At 33.5% G+C, this 21,465-nt stretch overlaps 4 protein-coding genes across 4 annotated transcripts; 2 read left to right on the forward strand and 2 right to left on the reverse strand.

Moving 5' to 3' along the window:
- Nucleotides 1–959: 959 nt before the first annotated feature.
- On the reverse strand, nt 960–2,916 carry LOC108342648 (heat shock 70 kDa protein 4). The gene is made up of 2 exons (XM_017580442.1): nt 2,697–2,916; nt 960–2,596 (listed from the first exon to the last, which is right to left on the reverse strand). The coding sequence occupies exons 1-2, from the start codon at nt 2,914–2,916 to the stop codon at nt 960–962; spliced, it is 1,857 nt and encodes a 618-aa protein (XP_017435931.1).
- Nucleotides 2,917–5,085: 2,169 nt separating this feature from the next.
- On the reverse strand, nt 5,086–7,215 carry LOC108341894 (50S ribosomal protein L17, chloroplastic). The gene is made up of 2 exons (XM_017579560.2): nt 6,854–7,215; nt 5,086–5,811 (listed from the first exon to the last, which is right to left on the reverse strand). The coding sequence occupies exons 1-2, from the start codon at nt 7,107–7,109 to the stop codon at nt 5,402–5,404; spliced, it is 666 nt and encodes a 221-aa protein (XP_017435049.1). The 5' UTR covers nt 7,110–7,215; the 3' UTR covers nt 5,086–5,401.
- A 7,148-nt stretch (nt 7,216–14,363) lies between these two features.
- On the forward strand, nt 14,364–17,396 carry LOC108341840 (bifunctional bis(5'-adenosyl)-triphosphatase/adenylylsulfatase FHIT-like). Its single transcript, XM_017579495.2, has 5 exons — nt 14,364–14,499; nt 14,574–14,687; nt 15,742–15,888; nt 16,804–16,902; nt 17,002–17,396. Exons 1-5 carry the CDS (start codon nt 14,392–14,394, stop codon nt 17,116–17,118), a joined length of 585 nt encoding a protein of 194 aa, XP_017434984.1. The 5' UTR covers nt 14,364–14,391; the 3' UTR covers nt 17,119–17,396.
- A 952-nt stretch (nt 17,397–18,348) lies between these two features.
- Nucleotides 18,349–20,450, forward strand: LOC108342601 (bifunctional bis(5'-adenosyl)-triphosphatase/adenylylsulfatase FHIT-like). The gene is made up of 5 exons (XM_052879275.1): nt 18,349–18,442; nt 18,532–18,642; nt 19,599–19,745; nt 19,888–19,986; nt 20,093–20,450. Exons 2-5 carry the CDS (start codon nt 18,532–18,534, stop codon nt 20,207–20,209), a joined length of 474 nt encoding a protein of 157 aa, XP_052735235.1. The 5' UTR covers nt 18,349–18,442; the 3' UTR covers nt 20,210–20,450.
- The last annotated feature ends 1,015 nt before the right edge of the window (nt 20,451–21,465 follow it).

Raw genomic sequence — 21,465 nt, forward strand, 5'->3', positions numbered from 1 at the left:
TGATATAGTAATAAGGCATAAACTAGAGGTGTTAACAATAACGAATTTATTTTCATACTTGAAACTACCTTATAAAACACCATTACCTAAACATAAATTAATTAGGATCTTCTTACATAAGTGTGTGTTAGCTAGGTGAAAAAAAAAATACTCATTCGGTTTCAAGATATCTATGGATTTAGTTATATAGAAAATTTCAAATTGACATAAAAAGGTGAAGTTATTTTGATAAAAAAAAAAACATGCAATAACTTTAAATTGCATAGTTAAATAGAAGTAGTAACTTTATTACATATTTTCATTAATTATGTACTAAATATTATGAATATTGTTTTGTCGACAATAATGAAAGTAGTTTTGGTATTAGTAATACTTTTTTGAAAATTTAACAAATAAAATAAAACTAATTTTTTTTATTATTGAGTGTGACTATGTTAGGCGAGTCTTGTAAAGACCAGAACAAAATTTAATATCGTAAACTTGATTACAAATTTATTAAAAATAAAATTAAAAATACTCGTTAAAAATCATAAATTCAGATAAAATTTACATGAGCATTTCGAACACCCTCTAATTAACAGTGGTGTAGCAGAAGCAACATTTTTTGTACGTATATTAGGGGAAATTGAATCAGAAATTATGATCAACCAGGAACATAAATGCGACACAACTTATCCATAAAGTAATAACTAAAATTCTAAATATGTGATTCTAATAATAAAAGTAAATCAACTCTTTCTTTTAATTCAAGTGGTTAAATAAACTTTATTTTTCATCCGGTATGAGTTCTGCATAAAATAAAAGTATTTTGAGAATTTTATTCTTGTAAACAAGTGTATTTAATTCGATCTTCCATTGTCCAAAAGCTTTAACAAAACCACATTTTTCCACATAAAAGTTTGCATTCATCAAACATAAAACAACAATTCAGCACAACAAAATTCTAAGCTAAAAAACACCTAATCTGACTTTTCAACAAAGCGTTCAAAGAGGTTAATAAGTTCTTTCAGATGATCCTTAAACACATCTACTTCCTCATCCTGCTGATCACCACCAAGTAACTCTGTGGCCTTAGTTATTGCAGAACTGATCTTTTCCCTGTCTTCTGAGCAAACTTTTGAACTGAAATTCTCTTTTTCCAAAGCTTTCTTTATCTTGTAAGCATAGTCATCAATTTTATTCATTGTTTTGGCCTTCCTAAGGAATTTCTTATCTTCAGCTTTGTATTCCTCTGCTTCTTGAATCATTTTATAGATTTCTTCCGCTGACAGTCGATCTACGTCATTGGTTATGATGATCTTATTGCTGATGCCAGTTGTTTCTTCCTTAGCAGAGACAGATAGTATACCATTTTCATCTATGGCAAAGCACACATCAAAAGGATGGTCCCTAGGAGCTCGAGGAAAGCCAGAAAGGATAAAAGAACCCAACAAATTGTTATCACTGGCTCTTCTTCTCTCACCCTCGTAAACCTCTATTTTAACAGATGATTGGTTATCTACAGTTGTCAAATATTGATGCGTCCTCTTCACAGGAATAGTAGTATTCCTTGGAATCATTACACTCATGATATCTCCCTTTATTTTAATACCAACTGATAACGGTATTACATCCAGCAACACTACGTCTGGAACATTCTTAATACCTACACTCAACAAAGCAGCCTGCACAGCAGCACCATAGGCTACAGCTTCATCAGGGTTTATGCTTTTGCACAGATCCTTTCCCTCAAAGAAATCTTGCAATAATTCTTGAACTTTGGGAATCCTAGAAGACCCACCAACAAGAACAATATCATGCATACTTCTCTTGTCCATTTTTGCATCAGCAAGGCACCTATCTACTGTCTCCATACACTGGTTAAATAGCTCCATGTTGATTTCCTCAAATCTTGCACGAGTGATTGAAGAAAAAAAGTCAATGCCATTAGATAAACCATCTACTTCAATTGTGGCAATGACAGCATGTGATAGTGTCCTTTTGGCCCTCTCACAGGCACTTCTCAACCTCCTTAACGCTCTAGGGTTTCCACTAATGTCCAACTTCTTTTCTTTCTTTATTTTCTCCACAAAGTAGTTCACCATTCTGTTATCAAAGTCCTCTCCTCCAAGGTGAGTGTTTCCAGCTGTTCCCTTAACTTGAAAGATCTTATCCTTAATCGTTAGGATAGAAACATCAAAAGTACCACCACCGAGATCAAAAATGAAAATGTTTCTCTCTCCAACACGATTATTCCTTCTGTCAAGACCGTATGCAATAGCTGCAGCAGTTGGTTCGTTGATTATACGTATGATGTTAAGGCCAGCAATGGTTCCAGCATCTATGGTAGACTTACGCTGAGAGTCATTGAAATAAGCAGGCACAGTAACCACCGCATTCTTCACACTGGTTTCCAAATAGCCCTCTGCAATCTCTCTCATCTTCACCAGGACCATGGATGAAATTTCCTCAGCACAAAATTGTTTCTCCTTACCCTTGTAGTTAAGGGTGATCATAGGTTTGTCATTAGCACCAGCAACAACCTTGAATGGCCATAACATCATATCTTTCTGAACAACAGGAACACTGTATTTTCTACCTATCAACCTCTTGGCATCTGAAAAGTTTTACAAAAATGTTCACCTCGTTAGATAAAAAAGTTACATGAAATAATCATACAAGGAATGCACTAATAGTTGAAAGAGTAGAAAATATACCAAAGATAGTGTTTTGTGGATTGGTGGCAGCCTGGTTTTTAGCAGCATTACCAATCAACCTTTCATGGTCTGTGAAAGCAACAAAAGAAGGAGTGGTGTTATGGCCTTGGTCATTATGAATGATATCCACTCGACAATGATGTTCACGCCACACTGCAGCACAGGAGTAGGTTGTGCCAAGGTCGATTCCTATGGCAAGTCCCTGATCTTCTTTCGCCATTGCTTGCTTTCAAAGTGAGTGAAGACTGATATGGATACTCTACACAGGAATTGAATTCTAAATTTAGAATACTACATGATGATTTTTTTATATAACTGTGAAATACGAAAATCACCTTAAACACTTAAAGATGTATTAAATTACTACATCTGTTCATCTTCGTCTCATGAAATGCAATTAAGCATAACAGTTTAGTTAATGGAAATCATGACTTTAATTATTCACATATAACAGCATCTTCTCCTTTACAGTTTATATGCAGTGTGGAAATTGGAAGGCCTTCAAGTTACATCCATTCATTTTCTTTTTTAAGAAGGTAGTAGTAATATGGTTATGCTAATTTATGCACAAATGCATTGGATTAGATTTTCCAAAAGTTTGTTTAATTAATTAAAATCTTAAAACATAATAAATATTTATAAGTTGATTTTAATTTGGTGTGATGCTTCTATTGTCAAAGTTTCTGCTATATCTTTACTTTTAGACTCTTCATTACTTCATTTATTTCTATCACAGCCAGTTTTTCTTTCTTTCTCTTTTTTGTCTTCCTCTTCTAAAATAATACCACAACATTTGTTAATTAACTTATTTTATTTGAATGAGACAATTTAAATTAGCATTTTTAAATCATGAATAATGAATACATATTTTATAATATTGTAGAAAGACTTGTGAATTTATGCAAAACATGTAAATGAACATGAAAAAAAAAACTAAAATATTAATGCAATAATAATATAAACTTTTATAAATTGATAGTTGAGAGAACAAGAATGTAAATATTTTCTCTTCTTCCATGCCTACATATTGTTTTCATTTAAAAAAAATTAATCAGATTTTAAAATATTGAGTATTCAAATTTAGCTTAAACAATTTATTTTGAGATAAAGAAAGTTAGATATTTATTATTTTTATATATTTCATTTAATTATATTTATTTATTTTATGTTCTATTATTATTTTACTTATATTTTATTATTCTGTTTATTTAATTTATTCATTGAGATGTTCATAACCTTATTTTTGTATTTATTATTTTAATTTATTAATTTTATTTAGTGAGTGTTTGTAGGCTCACGTTTTTTTTATTTGTTTTGATTTATTTAATTAATTTAGTGAAGTGTTTATAACTTTATTTTTATTTTTTATTCTAGTTATTTAATTTATTTAGTAAACTCTTTACAACCTTATGTTTTTTATTTATTATTCTATTTATTTAATTAATTTAATTTATTTAACAAAAAGTTCATGACGAAACCTATTACAAGTGCATAGTCGCACCATAGCAAATAATAAATAATAAAAAGTTGTGCATGACAACAACTTTTTCTTTCATATATCAATCAAACATATATAAAAAACACAAGAAAATGTTGAGCATAAGGAAATGTAAAATAAATTATTTAAAATTTGTTAATACTAGTTCCACTTCTTTAATATATTAGTAATCGTCTCAATTCCACTTTTATATCAAAAAGTAAAATCATTAATAATCATTTCAATTTCACTTTTATATCAAAAAAGTGAAGTTATGTTTTAAAAAGAGTATAAGATTACTAGTAAATTACATTTTCTACTTGGATATAAACATCTTTTAAATATTAATTTCAATTTTACGTTAAAATTATATTTCCTAATATATCAATGAAATTAATCCATAGTAAACATGAAAATTAAATACTAACATAAATTAAAAAAACATATATTATTAACAAAACAAAATTTCACCCTTGACAAAATTGTGATAAGATAAAAAAGCACAATAAAATAAATCATTTCATAAATAAAAATTAATATGATACAAAGTCAACTTTTTGAAAAAAAAAAGTTGATACTATATATTTTCTATAACTTAACTTAAATATAAACTAACTTCTATTTAGTAAAAGTATATTTTTTTAAATTCAGAGTCTACTGAAATTTGTTATGTTGTTTGTCTTCAAAATATACTAATTTTTTTATATTTACAAATATATTAAAGGTACACACTAGAAAGATAACACAAATCAATAGAATCCAAATTATAATTTCTTCTTCTATAATTACCTAATAACTCTTTCTCCATAAGTTTAGTCAAGAGATGCAACATGAGAACTGGTAAAATACACAAACCTTTGAATTTTTAAAACATGAGTGAATACTTGACCTTATGCAGATAATGACCTGATATCAGAAATGCTGTGTGTCTAGAATTATTACAGCAAGACCCGTAAACAGAGTAGTCAAAAAAGCATATAAAAAATACAAACACACTTAAAACATCTGTAATCTTAACAGATAAGTGAATCTATGAACTTCTGCAGATGATCACTTCAGAGCACAGATGGTTGTTGTTTGTCATTAAGTACACAAAAAGATTCACAGACTAAAACTAATAAAAAATGCATAATACACAAAATGTAGAATCATTGTTGCCGATGGATACATAGCCAAGCTCAACATTGCAGTGAGATTGCTGATAATAGCACCCAAACAAAGGTGATGGTTACACAAGTTCAATGTATGCCATAGGTGCATTATCACCTCGTCTTGGTAGGGTTCTTATAATTCTCGTGTAACCCCCATTTCTTTCACCATAACGCTCTGGCACCTCTGCAAATAAAGCATGTACAATCTGCTTCTCATAGATGAACCCAAGGGCTTGTCTCCTTTTATGAAGAGATCCATCCTTTGCTAAAGTTATCATTTTATCAACATACTTCCTAATTGCGCTGGCCCTTGCTCTGGTGGTCTTGATACGACCATATTTGAGGAGCTGAGTTGTAAGGCCTCGAATGAGCGCACGGCGCTGATCAGGTGGCCTGTTGAGTTTGGGTACCCGCCTCCCATGTCTCATGGCAAATACTCGACCACCATTGTCAATAATGGTGAAGGAGTGATCAAAGCCGGTGTATTCTGTAACATGGAGATGAAATTGGAATTGATGCCAAAGGAAACAGGACTACTATATTTCATAGTATAATGGGTACAATTGGGAAGCATAGATTATTCACTCAGAACAACCTCAAAGGCAATGTTAGAATATGATTTCTTCACTTTATCCAACAAGAGGAAGAGGCCTATCAGATCAAGGACTACTTTTTTATGGTTAAATCACATGCACTGTCTGTAGGAGAAAATTTAATTTGAACCAAAGACATCCATAAGATGGTGGAACTAGCTTTCTCATTAGATGTCTTTTTCACATACAAGTTTAAAATAAAAAATCTATAATTAAGGAGAACCAAGCATATACCACTTTAACCAGCCATACCACAAAGACTGCTTAATTTGAAAACACATTTTTGTACTTTTAGAAATTCTTAAAAATACTGCATCATTTTCACTTTATTTCCAATATCCAAAGCCATGTGATTGGTGGATAGAGTTTCGAATGCATGTATACTAAACTCTTGAGTAATTTATTTGTAGAGAAAAGTATTTACTCACCCAATCACAAATCGTTATAATGATGAGTTTGTCAAATTTAACAATAAATATTATACAAGTTACATTTACTACGATCACTGGTTAGTATTGCAAAAAAGTGCAAAGAATTAAACTCAAATCAAAATACAAATAACAACAGTTAACTAAATTTGAAGGCTTAGGCATCTAAATGCTAATGGATTTCAATATCCCAAAAGTTCCTTTCACAGTTGTAATCAATAAATCTAACACCAAATGAACCCTCTTTTCCTCACACAATGCAATGCTCTCCACAACGGATTCAATTATAGAACTATTTAGAGTTTTTCTGTGGACAATTGATAATTGTTTTAAAAACGATAAAGTATAAACAAAACATCAACCAGAAATGAAGATAAATCAACGAAGCAATAAGTCTAATTGACACAACCCTGTTGAAGAAGATAGCAAAACAAAACCGAGTAATAGCAACGCAACGCATTAAAAGAAAAGCAGATAGAAAGGGGAATGGGTGGTTGTGAGTGAGTACCTGAAGCAGAAGAAGGAGCGGAGAAGAAGAGGGGGTTAAGAGGGGTTAGACCGGTGAAAGTGGTGAGAAGGGATTTGGGTTTGGTTCGAGAAATTCGGAGTTTCATTGAAGAAGACGAAGAAGATGCGGCAACAGAGAAGCGCACTGAAGAGGAAAGTGAAGAGGGAGGAGTAGAAGGAGAGGGTAAAGCAGAGCGCAAGGAAGACATGGACCACCTGCTATCGCTGCTCGTAGCCATGACTGAAACTGACGCCATTGTTGTGTGCGTTGAGCAACACCAGAAGTCCCACTCTCACTAGATAACGAATGTGGATAGAGAAAACAAAGAGAGAGAGTGGTGGGGAGAGGAAAAACTGTTTTGGACCGGGCTTTAAGCCCATAGTTTTTCTTCGTACCTTATAGTTTCTTCTAGGACTGGGCATAAGTATCTAAATTATACTAAACTATAATAAATTATAGTTAATTATATTTCTAATAAACTAAAAATAATTGAACTACATATATTATATATAAACTGTATTGTTAACAGTTCAGTTATAAAAATCTGCAGTTATATCAATTAACTAATAACCAAATCCTTTTAAGATCATCAAGTCAATAAAACTCCTTACTCTTCCGTCGCTTTTACGAAAAATATTTTATTTTGAGTTTTAAACATTGTTCTTTTGTTTTTGTCTTTAAGATAAGTTATATATTCTTAGACTTTATACCAATCATATAAAATATTATTTCTATTTTTATATGTTATCTATTAAAAAGAATCATATTTAAAAAAAATCATTTATCAGAAATTAATGTAATTTTAAGAATGGATTATTGAAAGTTTGTTTGATTTAAAACGTTTACTCTTAAACCTCCGAAAAATACTTCAGATTTATTTCAAACTTATTGTATAAATAAAATTAAATAACTTTATAATATTTTCTATAAACAAATAATTAAAATTAACATATAATTCTAATAAATTTTATTTATTTTTGGTTTTCCTTTTATTCTTTTCCCTAACTTTCTTTCTTCAAAACTTATGTCTAACTCTCAGAAAAAAAATATATTTAGTTTAATAATAAATTATTCTTACAAAATATAAAATACATTTAACCTTTTAAATTATATTTGTCTCAGAATCTTTCATTTTGTTTTATATCATAAACTATAAAGACAAATTAAATATATAATTTAGTTTAATCATAAAACTAATTTTTAAATAATTTGAATATATATATATATATATATATATATATATATATATATAACGCTTTTATTTTTAACAATGATACTATATAATACAAAATATTCAAAATATTTATGGTCAAGAATAATTTCATGTCAATTTTTATTTTTTAATAAAATAAAAATAATAATTATGAGATTAAATAATAAATATAATGAATAATGATTAGATAATCAATATTAAGCAATTTATGTTGTCATGTTAAAAAATTAAATCGAGATGAAAAGGTAAGTAATAATTCAAAATTATAATTATAAGATTAAATAAAATATGCAAAATATATATATTCTTTACTAATAACTAATTCATGGTTCAGTTTATAAAGTTAACTGAACTACAAATATAAAAGTTCAGTTTCTCTAAACTGAATTAAAAACTAGTATAATTTAGTTTTTAGTACAAGTAGTTTAGTTTTTATAGTATAAAAAAGTATAAATAAATTAAAGTTCAGTACAATTACATTAACTATGTCCAGCCTTAGTTTCTTCAGGTATCTGCATTAGTATTTGAAATGTTTAACATACCCTTAGGTTATGGAATTAGGAAACATGTTTTTGTATACAATCCAAAATATGTGTTCGGATCTGAAAAAATTTCTTATGTAATTTACAAATGCATTTCAGAATTCAAACATATTTTCCAATTTTTTAATTTAAAAATATATTATAAATTGTGTATTTTAAAATACATTTTCAAATTTTCAAATTGCATAATTTAAAATGCTTTTTCAAATTGCATAATTTATCATATGTTTCAAAATTTTAAATATCTAATTCCTAAGAATATATTTTTAGATTTTTTAATTACTTAATCTAAAATGTACTTTTTAGATTAACATGTAGAATGTGTACTAATTTTTAAATTTCATAATTTAAAATATATTTTAAATTATACTATCTATAACATTTCTAATCCATGGATAATTGATCTTTTCCTATACCTGTTATAGAAAATAGAAAAATTTTCTCATATCAAACATGTTCTGTGAACTGTACTTCTCATTTTAACAATACCATTTGTTTTTGTATGAATTTACGGGGATCGAGAGACTAACATGTTCTGACGTGTCTTCCTTGCCTTTGGCCACCTGAAATGCTTGAATCGTCTGTCCTCTTTTAATCTGGGCCGCCTACTCCCTTGCAATCGCTCGGTCTCCTAATGCTAACAGTTCGGTCTTTGGCGTCGACCGATCGATCTCCTTCTTGACGGGAGGAGGTACCTGCAAAAAGCACTCCAACACTCAAGTTAGACGTATGGTGGAAGAGCTTTGGCTCTTTGATTGAATACTCAGTGAAGAGTTATCATTATGTGAGTATTTTAGAGTAGTAGAGTGTGAGTAAAGCGTACCTGGCTTTTGGTGTTGGCCTTGTATTAAAATGACATAAGCCCAATAAAATATAAACAAAATAAAATATTAACAAATTTACCTAAAAATCTGGCTAAAAATCTTATTAATATCTTTAATCAAATATCCTCGATCGATTATTCTTTGATCATTTTAATTTATGTCGGGCCTCTGACCCAATAACAACTAAAGTGTTGGTCCAAATACCATTTGAAGCAGTTGATTAGCGTTGTGGGCCCAATTACGACCCAATGCCCTTGAAAACCAATTGACCGGGTTGACCAATAACGGATAGACCGATTGGTCATATTTGATGACCGTTCGGTCAATATGTCATACAATACATTATGCCCCCCAAGTCCGAGTTTAATTGTTCGACTTTAGCCTTGATTAACTAGATGACTTACGAGTTTGAGGGAGGTTGTTTTTGCTGCAATGGAGAGTGTACCTTTATGTGTTTGTTGAATGGTGGTTTGAGGGGCCCTCTTTTCAGAACTTTTTCCCGTGCAGTCGAGAACCATGAGAGCAGGACCGTTCGGTTGAGGAAGATAGTTAAAGATCCCCCTGTTCGGTTTATTACCCAGGGCTGCTGAGTGAATGAAGCGAATGCCCGTTCGACTTTACTACAGAGGGTTGCTGGGTGATTGGAGCAAATGAGCGTTCGACTTTACTACCCAGGGCTGCTGGGTGACTGATGTTTAACGTCCAGGTGTGCTAGATGACGGGAACGACCGATCCACTCGGTGTTTAACGTTCAGGGTTGCTAGACGACGGGAATGACCGACCCGCTCGGTGTTTAACGTCCAGGGTTGTTAGACAACTAGTGAGTTGTTTACCTGTTGTTGCGTTATACCAGCATTCATTTGTTGAGAGTCCATTCGGCCTTTGTCCATGCCTTTTTCAGTCCAAGACTATTAGGCTTTATTTATCCCTGTTTGATGATAGACCGTTCGGTCCATTTTATAAGGCCATATTAGATTCCACAAAGAACGTTTGTAACCGTTTGGCTTTGACGTAGGAGTTCTTCCCAGAGAACGAGCTTTACCGTTCGGCTTTGTACTAGGAGTTCTTAGAGAACTTCCTAGTGAGAGGGCTTTACCTCTTTGCTTTGACTTTGACCTAGGAGTTCTTCCTAGGGAACGAACTTTACCATTCGACTTTTCACTAGGAGTTCTTGGAGAACTTCCTAACGAGAGGGCTTTACCTCTTTGCTTTGGCTTTGACCTAGGAGTTCTTCCTAGGAAACGAGCTTTACCGTTCGGCTTTGCACTAGGAGTTCCTGGAGAACTTCCTATTAAGAGGGCTTTACCTCTTGGCTTTGTGACTTTGACCTAGGAGTTCTTCCTAGGGAACGGGTTTTACCGTTCAGCTGTGCACTAGGAGTTCTTGGAGAACTTCCTAGTGAGAGGGCTTTTACCTCTTGGCTTTGTGGTTTGTAGGATCCTATCACCTACACTGAAAAAAATATAACAACTCGAATTTTACATGGTGAGAAAAAGAGTAGTCAAACAAACCAATGCATTAATGTCAAAATAGGTTATGTTATAAGGTCGGTCGGTCAAGCAACTAAGACCGCTCGATCTTTGGTTGAACGTTTGCAAGTCAAACTGAGGAAGCCACATTAATATGTGTCTCGGATGAGTTGTAGGTGTTTTATGCTTTGTGACCCTGTAAGTAATATCTTTCTGCATAAATTTTCTCCGGTCATATGGATAAGAGCGATCAGCGTGAGGCCATGGAAAGTCGAGTAGTTGAGGCCGAAGGACTGAATACCTGATGGCCGAATGGTCGAGCACCTGTGAGGTCGAATGGTCGAGCACCTGTGAGGCCGAATGGACGAGCACCTGTGATGCCGGATGGCCGAGCACCTATGAGGCCCAATGGTTGAGCACATGTGAGGCCGAATGGTCGAACACCTGTGAGGTCGGATGACCGAATACCTGTGAAGCCAAATGGCTGAATGCATGTAAGGCTGAGTGGCTGAACACTTGTGAGGTCGAATGACCGAATACCTGTGAGGCTGGATGACCAAGCACCTATGAGGCCGAATGGCTTAATGCTTGTAAGGCTGAGTGGCTGAACACTTGTGAGGCCAAATGGCTGAATACTTGTGAGGCCGGATGACCGAGCACCTGCGAGGCCGAATGGAATCTCTGTTTGGTAAGTCAAACGATTTGTAGGGGTTAGGTTCCCTTCTATCTCGACCATTGCAATTTTGTTGGTTTGAGGCGGACCGCTCGGGAGGGACTCGTTGCATCCTTAGCACCGCAATCTCCTCTGATTCAAAAAGGTACCCGCATATATTTCTGATATTTACATCAACATTATTGTTATTGATAGTTATCTCTAATATAATAATCTCTCTTATTATTTTAATCAAACCAAAAATGTTTCGGTTACAATAATTAGATAACTATATTTATAGTTATATATTTTAATATCTATATTAAATAGTTATTATAATATCTTTTATCAATCAGATATTTAGATTTTACTGGCGTTTATCATAAAACTCAAACAATGATATAAAATAATATCCTGATAGATTTCTTATTTTCATATGAAATATTCATATTTCAAAAATACTTATCTTGTTGATGATATTTCACGTAGAGATGATCACCCATGTGGTGTAGCTTTAGCTTTGCTGAAAGTTCCTAGTGTTGATCCGTAATGATGTTGAGACCGAACACTCGTCTTGTTTCCTTGCAGTTTCAATAGGATGTCGCTCGGCTTGGTGTGGTTGGACGGTTGGTGAATGCAGCCGTTCAGATTGGTGTTGTTGGATGGCTGTTGAATGTAGCCGTTCGGAATGGTGTAGTTGGACGGTTATTGAATGCAGTCGTTCGGAATGGGCTCGTTCCGCCCTTAGTGCTGCAATCTTCTCTTAGCGTTTCCATTGCATATCTCTGATCTGTTCCTTGGGACTGTGTTGCTCCTCCGTGTTTCTCGTGGTCATCATTGGGTTTCTTCAGCTTGCTCTTGGCCCCACGGTGGGCGCCAAAATGTTTCTGTACGAATTTACGGGACCGAGAGACTAACATGTTCCGACGCGTCTTCCTTGCCTTTGGCCACCTGGAATGCTTGAATCGCCTGTCCTCTTTTAATCTGGGCCGCCTACTCCCTTGCAACCGCTCGGTTTCCTGATGTTAACCGTTCGGTCTTTGGCGTCGACCGATCGAACTCCTTCTTAACGGGGGGAGGTACATGCAAAAGGCATTTTGACGCTTAAGTTAGGCGTGTGGTGGAAGAGCTTTGGCTCTTTGATTGAATACTCAAGTGAAGAGTTATCACTATGTGAGTATTTTAGAGTAGTAGAGTGTAAGTAAAGCGTACCTGGCTTTTGGTCCTGACCTTGTATTTATAGGTGATCTCATGAACCTTAAAATGACATAAGCCCAATAAAATATAAACAGAATAAAATATTAACAAACTTACCTAAAAATCTGGCTAAAAATCTGATTAATATCTTTAATCAGATATTCTTGATTATTCTTTGATCATTTTAATTTATGCTGGGCCTCTGGCCCAGTAACAACTAAAGCATTGGTCCAAATACCATTTGAAGCAGCTGATTAGCGCTGTGGGCCCAATGCCCTTGAAAACCATTTGACCAGGTTGACCAATGACGGATAGACCGATCGATCATATTTGATAATCATTCGTTCAATATGTCATACAGTACACAATTTATAATTATTAGGACAAGTCCCTTTTAAAATTGAAATACCTAAATTTATGTAATAAATTTATTTTTCTTGTAGTTTTTAGGTTTAATACCTTTGTAGTTCTCCCCCAAATCACGAAACTTTTCTCAGGCTACCGCGCTACCCAGATTACCTCCGCGCCTCCGCCATCACAGGATTTTCTCAAGTCGCCACTGCCAACATCTCATACTTGCAAATCAAACAAAAGCACCCAGAAACGGAGAAAGTTGAATCGCACCACCCAAACCGCTAAGTCTTCACCGTCAATAATGTCGCAAGCCACCCTAATCTCGAACTCCATTCGAATCTTCATTCTCGCACATCAGCCATGAATCATCCAAATCGAGAGCTTCATCGTTAGCGCGACAATCCTTGTTGCCGTCACACAAAGCTCTAAGGCCATCACATTCTCCAACTTACAGAGAACCACAACGAAATCCAGAAAAATCCCAAATCAAAGAAACCCGCTGCTTGCCTCCACCGGCCACCATGAGTGCTTTACACAACTAGGTTCGTCTTCTGCATGCTACCATGAGCCGCACAATTCGCGAAATCATCCTCCATTGAAGCAAAACCGCGAGCAATGTTTTCCTTCTTCTCGCAGCACAAGCGCATGAAGGTTTCCCCCAAATGCAGAACCCTAATTTTAGGCTGAAGGTTGAAAAAAGACTAAATTGAACAAAAAAATACATTCTTTAGGACAAGGTGGAATAGAAAAAAAAACTGGGACCAAATCGAACACACCTAACAAAAATAGGGACAATCAAAAGTATTAAACCTAGTTTTAAACGTATTCTAGCAAATTAAAAAAAGTGTAAAAATATATTTTCTACTTGTCCTTGTTCTCAATGTCTCTACAAATTAAAAATAGTTTATGAAATGTTAATTAATTTAGTTTAAAAATTTAAAACTTATGTATATATTTTATGAAATATATATAACTAAATCCAATATAAGCAATGTCTCAAACCACAAACTCTAAATTATTTAAATGAAATATTTTTTCCAATACCTTGAAATTGATAAATCTATTGCCAAGTTCTAAGAAATATTTATTTGAACTGATTTTTTCCCCAAGTCTGCTACAGTCAAATATCACTACTAAATATTAAATTTCTATGATAGACTATATTTTATTTTAAAATTAAAAGAGTAAATTCACGAATATAAAATATAAAATTGAAATTTGTATAAAAATCCTGATTTATTTTATATATGAAGATACAAGTTAAATATTGGTCGAAGTGGTTAGAAGATGCAAACAGTGTTAGTATCCTGCATTGGCAAGAAGATTCCACATCGGTTTTTGACACATTCTTCAAAATCGCTACGAATCCGACCAATTTGGTCATCCTCCATTAAGGTAAACATCGATCAACCTTTTCTCACTGCAATTTCTCGCTTCTCCAATCACCATTGTTCTTCTCTTTCACGCAGATGGCTGCAGAAGAAGACTACACTTTTGGGCCATACAAGATACACCACACTGAAGTGTTCTACTCCACACATCTCTCCTACGCCATGGTCAACCTTCGTCCTCTCCTCCCTGGTAACAAAACATGACACTGCCTATTTCTTCACACACCCATGATTCGCTTCGTTTTGCGTATCCTTTTTCACTTTCCCTTTTGTTTTTTATTGGTTGATTATTCAGAAAACAATGAAGCCATAAAAAAATATGTTTTCTTTACTGTTTGGTTTATGAAGTTGGTGCCTTTATTGAGATTAAGAAAAACCCATTTTTATAATTTACTCGTCTTTGTCCCTTTGCAGGTCATATCCTTTACATGGGGTTCAATTCAATAACACAGTGATGGGGTGGGATGATAGATTCTTTTTGGTAGTTCGAGATTGAATGAAAATTTTAATTGGATCTACTTCGGTCGATTGAGTAATTTGAATGTGTTGTTGCAAATTATTTAGTACCCACATTAATTCCTTTAAACAAAATATTCTTTTAATTGGGGGAATTTCCAAATATGGTGATGTTAGGCAAAATTGGGTGAATTTCATAGCTATGTTTTTTTTTTCTAAAAAAAGGGGCCTTTTTTTGGCTATAAAAGGTTTTTGGATTGGCCATGACTGCAATTGTGGCTGCAATTTCTTAAGGATCACTGTGAAACTGCAACAATGATCTCAATTTAAAACCTTGTTCATTTGGGTCGAAAAATCAGTAACAAGCACAAACATATAGTTATTCTGAGTTTGGTTGCATGCTGATATTGCAGTGCATTGCATAAGAAATGTGCAATTCCAGCACAATATGTTGTGCGGTTTTCAGCCCTTGACGGCAATGGACATTTTAGGGAGTCTGTTTATAGGACTTCTGTATTTTATCAGTGCCTATTTTTGATTTATGGGTTTATCATGTTTTATATAATTGTTGCTAGATTATCCATCCGTGAAGTTAATTGTTTGATATACCATATCTAGGCATAGGGGATTCATTTGTGTTCTTCATGCGTTGATTTGAAAGAGTATGAAGTAGGTTAGACTTTGGTGGTTATATTTGTTTCACAGTTAATCACTAGAGATTTTTTGCATGGTGTAATATTATAAGCTTGATTACGAGCAGCTATGTAAATGTTTGGCTTAACAGTTCCTACATGTGCTCGTCTGTCCAAAGCGTGAAGTTAAGCGTTTTGTTGATCTCACTGCGGATGAGACTTCTGATTTATGGCTCACTGCACAGAAAGTTGGTAAGCAGCTTGAGAGCTACCACAAGGCTTCATCACTTACTCTGGCAATCCAAGTAAGACTCATTTGGAGTATGCTCAGCTTGTTTAATAATTTATCTTGTAACTGCTTTGGATTAAATTCTTTCTTCTTTTACATGAGTTTACTTTTAAACATTTTTTTTTTCTAAAAGAGGATTTAGTTCATATTTGTTGTTCTGTCCCAGTTGGGCACTGTGTCACAAATTTGCAATCACGTAAAAACGGAGTCTACCTTTGACCAAACTAGAAATTAGATGGATACTAACCTTTTTTTTTGTTCTGTTTTTTCTCTTATTTCTTTGTTGTTGTTTACCTATACTTGGTTTCTCTCTTTTCATTCTCAATTCATTATGTACACAATAACACACTTATTTGTTAGCATTATTATAGTAAAACAAAGGGTGATGTTTTAGAACTTATTTTCCTATTTATGCAAATGCATGACTGTTTATTTATCGTTTCAGTTCTTTTCTATGAATATTCTTGGTTGGTATACTTATTTTTTTCGGGGCTCTTGTTTGCCGAATGCCAAGTTAGTTAAGATGTGAGGATAGAATGTGCATTTTACTAGTTCTCTGGATAATTTTTTCCAAGTTACTTATTGTCTAATAATTTGTAGTTGTCTCATGGTGAAATTTGTAAATAGTTGTGATCTACAGTATTTGATGTTAGGCAAATTCCCTATCGATGAGATGATCAAATAGCGATACCAAGGGGCAGTTCAATTTTTTGATTTTTGAGCCGGCAATTTAATGTTCAAAATTGTACAAAACTGACATAGAGTATTGATAGATGAAGTGGTAGTTTTGATAGATGAACACTATCAACATCATTTATGGTGCTATATTTGAAATGTTTTTAAAAATTCCCCTACTATTACACACTGTATTTTTGGATGATATGCTACTTGTGACTCTGAAAAATGACTGAGTTATCTTTCTGTACCTCAGGATGGACCCCAAGCAGGACAGACGGTACCCCATGTTCATATTCATCTTATCCCTCGAAAAAGTGGTGATTTTGAGAAGAATGATGAGATATATGATGCAGTAGGATGGATTTTTTTTTCTGTGGCTATGCTGCTGATTTAGTATGGTGTTTTATTTGAATATGATATGAGCTTTATCTGCTGTTTGTCATTGGTTCAGATGGATGAGAAGGAGAAGGAATTGAAACAAAAGCTTGACTTAGACAAGGAGAGGAAAGACAGAACCCTTGATGAGATGAGTCAAGAGGCAGATGAATACAGACAACTTTTTGTATAACTGTTGGCTTGCTGTAGAAAATGAATATTGTGTGCATCATGTCCAGATTTTCTTTGTGCAGACAACAGTAATGCACTTCCTTGGGGTCACTGAAAATTTTATGCAGCTGATTTAGATTATAGAGGTTTGAGTTGCGCTGAACCATACAAGTCACAAATTCTAGTCTTCTGGGGAACTTATTATTTACTGTTACATGTAGCATGGAACTAAAGTTTCAAAGAATGGTGACAATTTGGTTCTTATTCAAATAATAGCATTTGGTCCCTCTTTTTATTTTAGCCTTAACTTTGCTTGGCAGTGTTGAAACTAAAGTTTCAAACAAGTTATTCTTGTTTCCATTCAGAAAGCAGGTAAAAATCTTTAGTTGAGAGAGACGCACAAATCTTTTCATAATCAATTTTTTCCTTTCTGCTTTCTCTTGAAGATCCACAACGGCCACCAATCACATGAATAAATTAAAATACAAAAACGGGGGAAGAGGGACAACTTTAATGGTAGAAGTTGGCTGTAAGATTGAGTTAAATCTAACTTAACAGAATTCTAGTTTCTTTTCAGACCATTTTATAAGTTATGGTCAATGGTGAACTTCTTAGGATTGAAACTAAAAGCAGTTGCTTAGAACCAGTCATCTATACTCTGATTTAAATACAATGCATACTCTGATTTAAATACATTTCAATTATTTTTAGTTGCAAAACCAATTTCAACCCTTTGCTTTTATCCATCAAAATGCAACACAATTATTTTTTAGTTGCAACTGAGTTAACCAATTATTTTTAGGCATACCCTTCTGAAATTAAATTGCTTATTTGAATGAAAATTTTTATAATCTCTTAAAAGAGAAAAAAAGAGTAAATTATTAAAATTGTAAGTTAAGAGGTTTATTTGTTTAACTTTCTAAAATGTTTATTTTTAGTTTGTGAAAAAAATAATTTTTTTATGGAAAAAAAATACTTAGTTCTTTTTACTTTGTTTTTTTCTCTTAAAAATAGATATAAAGAAACCTTTCGAACATATTCTAAAAAAGTATCTAAGTCATGTTGTGAAAGAGGAAAATCTCAATTTAAATGTTATTCATAAAGGATTAGGTGCCACACAATTAACAACCATTGATTGACTTAACCATTCCCATATTTAAAAATATTTTTGGGAAGACTAAAGGAGGAGTAGGTAAGAATAAATTACAAGAAATTGATGGATAAAACTAGTCCACAGATTTTGTACATCTATAAATTCAAAGCAGATTGCATTTTTATTGCATTCTGTGCATATTTCTGATACATTAACCGGGTGCATTATTCTCTCCCTTGCCCCTTCCATTAAGGTAAGATAGCATCCGAAAGTCATAAAAAGTATAGCCCTTGTTATTTTATTTTTATCTTTATGCATTATTGAGAACAACAATGTTGTTAGATGGCTGTTGAATACTATGATTTTGGGCCTCACAAGATCCACCACAGTTCAGTGTTCCATACAACTGATCTTTCTTTTGCCTTTGTCAACCTGCGTCCTTCTGTGCCAGGTATGCTGTTCCTTTATATTTTCAATTCTCTTACAATCATGCTTTATTATCTATCACCAATGTTCAAAGTGACATAATCATTTTCTTTCAACCATTGTTTGGTAGTGTTATGAAATTCGTATGCATGCATAGAAAATAAGAGATTAGGCGAATTTAGTTTGAGACAATGCTTTCGTAAGCTTTTCATGTCCTCCTTTTCTGAAATAGTTATAAAACTGCAATTTTATTTTCATTCTATTCTTGTTTCGACGACCAATATATGAAATAATGAAAACCAACAAAATCTTATGATTCAGAAATCTTCTGCATAAATTCTTGTTTTCGATCATAGAACTGCATAAATTTGAGATTAATCAAATTATTCAAAAATCTTCTCTTTTTTCTCTGTGTGAAGTCTTACTGGTGTTAATAATAGATTTTAATTTAAATTTTATAAATGACTTCCACTTTTGAATCATTTAACTCGCTATAATAGATTTTTGTTATCCATTTGCAGGTCATATCCTTTTTAATAGGATGTTAGCAACACATTCTGTGTTTTATATGATTAGTTGAGACACTGCAAAAAGCAGCTAAAGGAAGGCACTCCATAAATGATCAGTCACCATATTAGCAAATTTAGCTTCGTTATACAATTACAAATTTACAATGGTTACTATTGACTTTGAAGATCCATGCGATTAGATAATTACTAGCTTTCAATACAAGAGCGAACATGAGTTATAAAACTAGTTTGTCTCATTAGGGAATCAGCATGACATAGTTTGCATATACCTTCAGATTACAGTATCCATATGAAGAGAACAAAAGAAGAACCACACTTGATTTAATAATGGTTTCTTATAGTTGTTTGCTTGAGAGCTCTAAGAATTAGGCTCAAAACTAATTTTGTACAGTAAAATCTCAATTCAATTAGCCATTTGAAGCTGAACCTGTTTAACTTAACAGTATATATATACATGTTCTTGTCTGTCCTAAGCGCGAAGTGAAGCGTGTTGCCGATATCACTGATGAAGAGAATATAGATTTATGGTACATAGCTAAGAAACTTGGTAGGCAGCTAGAGAGTTACCATAAGGCCTCATCACTTACATTTTGTATCCAAGTAAGACAACTGAAGAAGACTTTAACTATGTGTTTTTTAGTTTCTACCAAGTCTCATAGTCATTCTCTTGTAATTGTCTAAGACTTGCATGTTATGCTTCGACTATTTTTGAACCTAACAAAATCATCTTCATGAATTGTAGGATGGACCTCAGGCAGGGCAATCAGTGCCTCATGTTCACATCCATATCCTTCCCCGGAAAACTGGTGATTATGAGAACAATGATGACATTTATGAGGATGTAAGATGAACATTTTTGTTTTACCTTTTAAAAAATTTGTCTGTTTTTTGCAGGTAGATCTGATAATGTAACTTTGTTGTGATGTTTTCTTTATTGGATGATGCAGATAAACGAAAAGGAGAAGGAGTTGAATCAAGCACTTCAGGTGGATAAAAAAAAGAGAGACAGGAGCATTGAAGAAATGGCTATTGAGGCCGATGAATACAAGAAATTTGCCTTTTGATATTTTTAGGTGGCACCGAAAACAAGAAAAGAAGATTACAAACTGAAAATCCATATAAAAATGTTCTCATCGATGGAACATAATTTGATGGTTCTGTGTTTCATAATAAACATTTACGTTGTCTAAGGAGTTCGGAAAAAATAACGTGTTTGAAGTTTTCCCTGTTGTTCTTTAGCCTATTTGGACAATTTCATGTATGCACTTCTCTGAGATAATCAAGAACTTGTCAAGCTTTGGCCAATTTTTTTTTCTTTTTTTTCATTTTATGCTCGAAGATGAACCTCAATACAAGTCAGAAAAAGCATAAAAATTGAATTCCGAAATATGATTTTAGTTTACTTTGTTCTAAAAATTTCACATACGAATCAATTCTCAAAATTGTCAGGACCTGTTTGGGGTTCAAGATGTGATAAGGTAATGATCTTATCCTACTGAAATCAATTGTTTGAATGAACAATATGATATGAATTCCTAAAGCTTCCTGTAAAACTACTGAGATTGAACAAAAACAGCAAGTGAATAAAATTGAGAAACACAATGATAGGTTCCTAAACGGAGAACCTAATCAAAAACTCTCTTCCTCGCATAAAATACACAGAAAGAAGGAAACTGAATTCTATTCACAGTAAGAATCACTGTATAGAATGGAAACCGAGGCTTAACCCTCTTCACAGGTCAATACCTGTCAACAAATCAATTCATCAAAAAGTCCCTTCTAACTATACAGTCAATCTATTTATACAATCCTCTCCCTTCTACCCTAATCCCCTTTCTCCTTACTCTATATCCTAACAATACACCCCCTGCAAAATAACCTTGTCCTCAAGGTTAGAATCGGGAAGCCGATGGCATTGTGATATGGTCTGATCATAGGAAGGAACCCGCAGCTACTACCTGCACTCAAAAGTTTCACTACTTTTTACATCATCAGTTTCAATTGGGATTCCATGAGCAGTGGCAATAAACTGAATCCCACGTTGTGCAATTGTGCTTGCAGCCATTGCTTCATGTTTTGTACCAATCTCATCAATTACCATAACTTGTGGCATGTGATTTTCAATTGCTTCTATCGATACCTGCAACTTCAAGTCTGGGGGTTTGGGTGGTGGTCGAAATAAGAGACCGAATTTATGGGACGCGCCACTGTACATCAAAATTAAAGCTCATTTTCCCTCAATTTCTCCTTGCAATTTCATCTTTTTGGGTTGCGTCAGGCCCCCAGCAGAAAACGCAGAAAGCTTCATCTGCATCTGAGC

This window comes from Vigna angularis, chromosome 6 (genome assembly GCF_016808095.1).
Source record: "Vigna angularis cultivar LongXiaoDou No.4 chromosome 6, ASM1680809v1, whole genome shotgun sequence".
Classification (NCBI taxonomy): domain Eukaryota; kingdom Viridiplantae; phylum Streptophyta; class Magnoliopsida; order Fabales; family Fabaceae; genus Vigna; species Vigna angularis.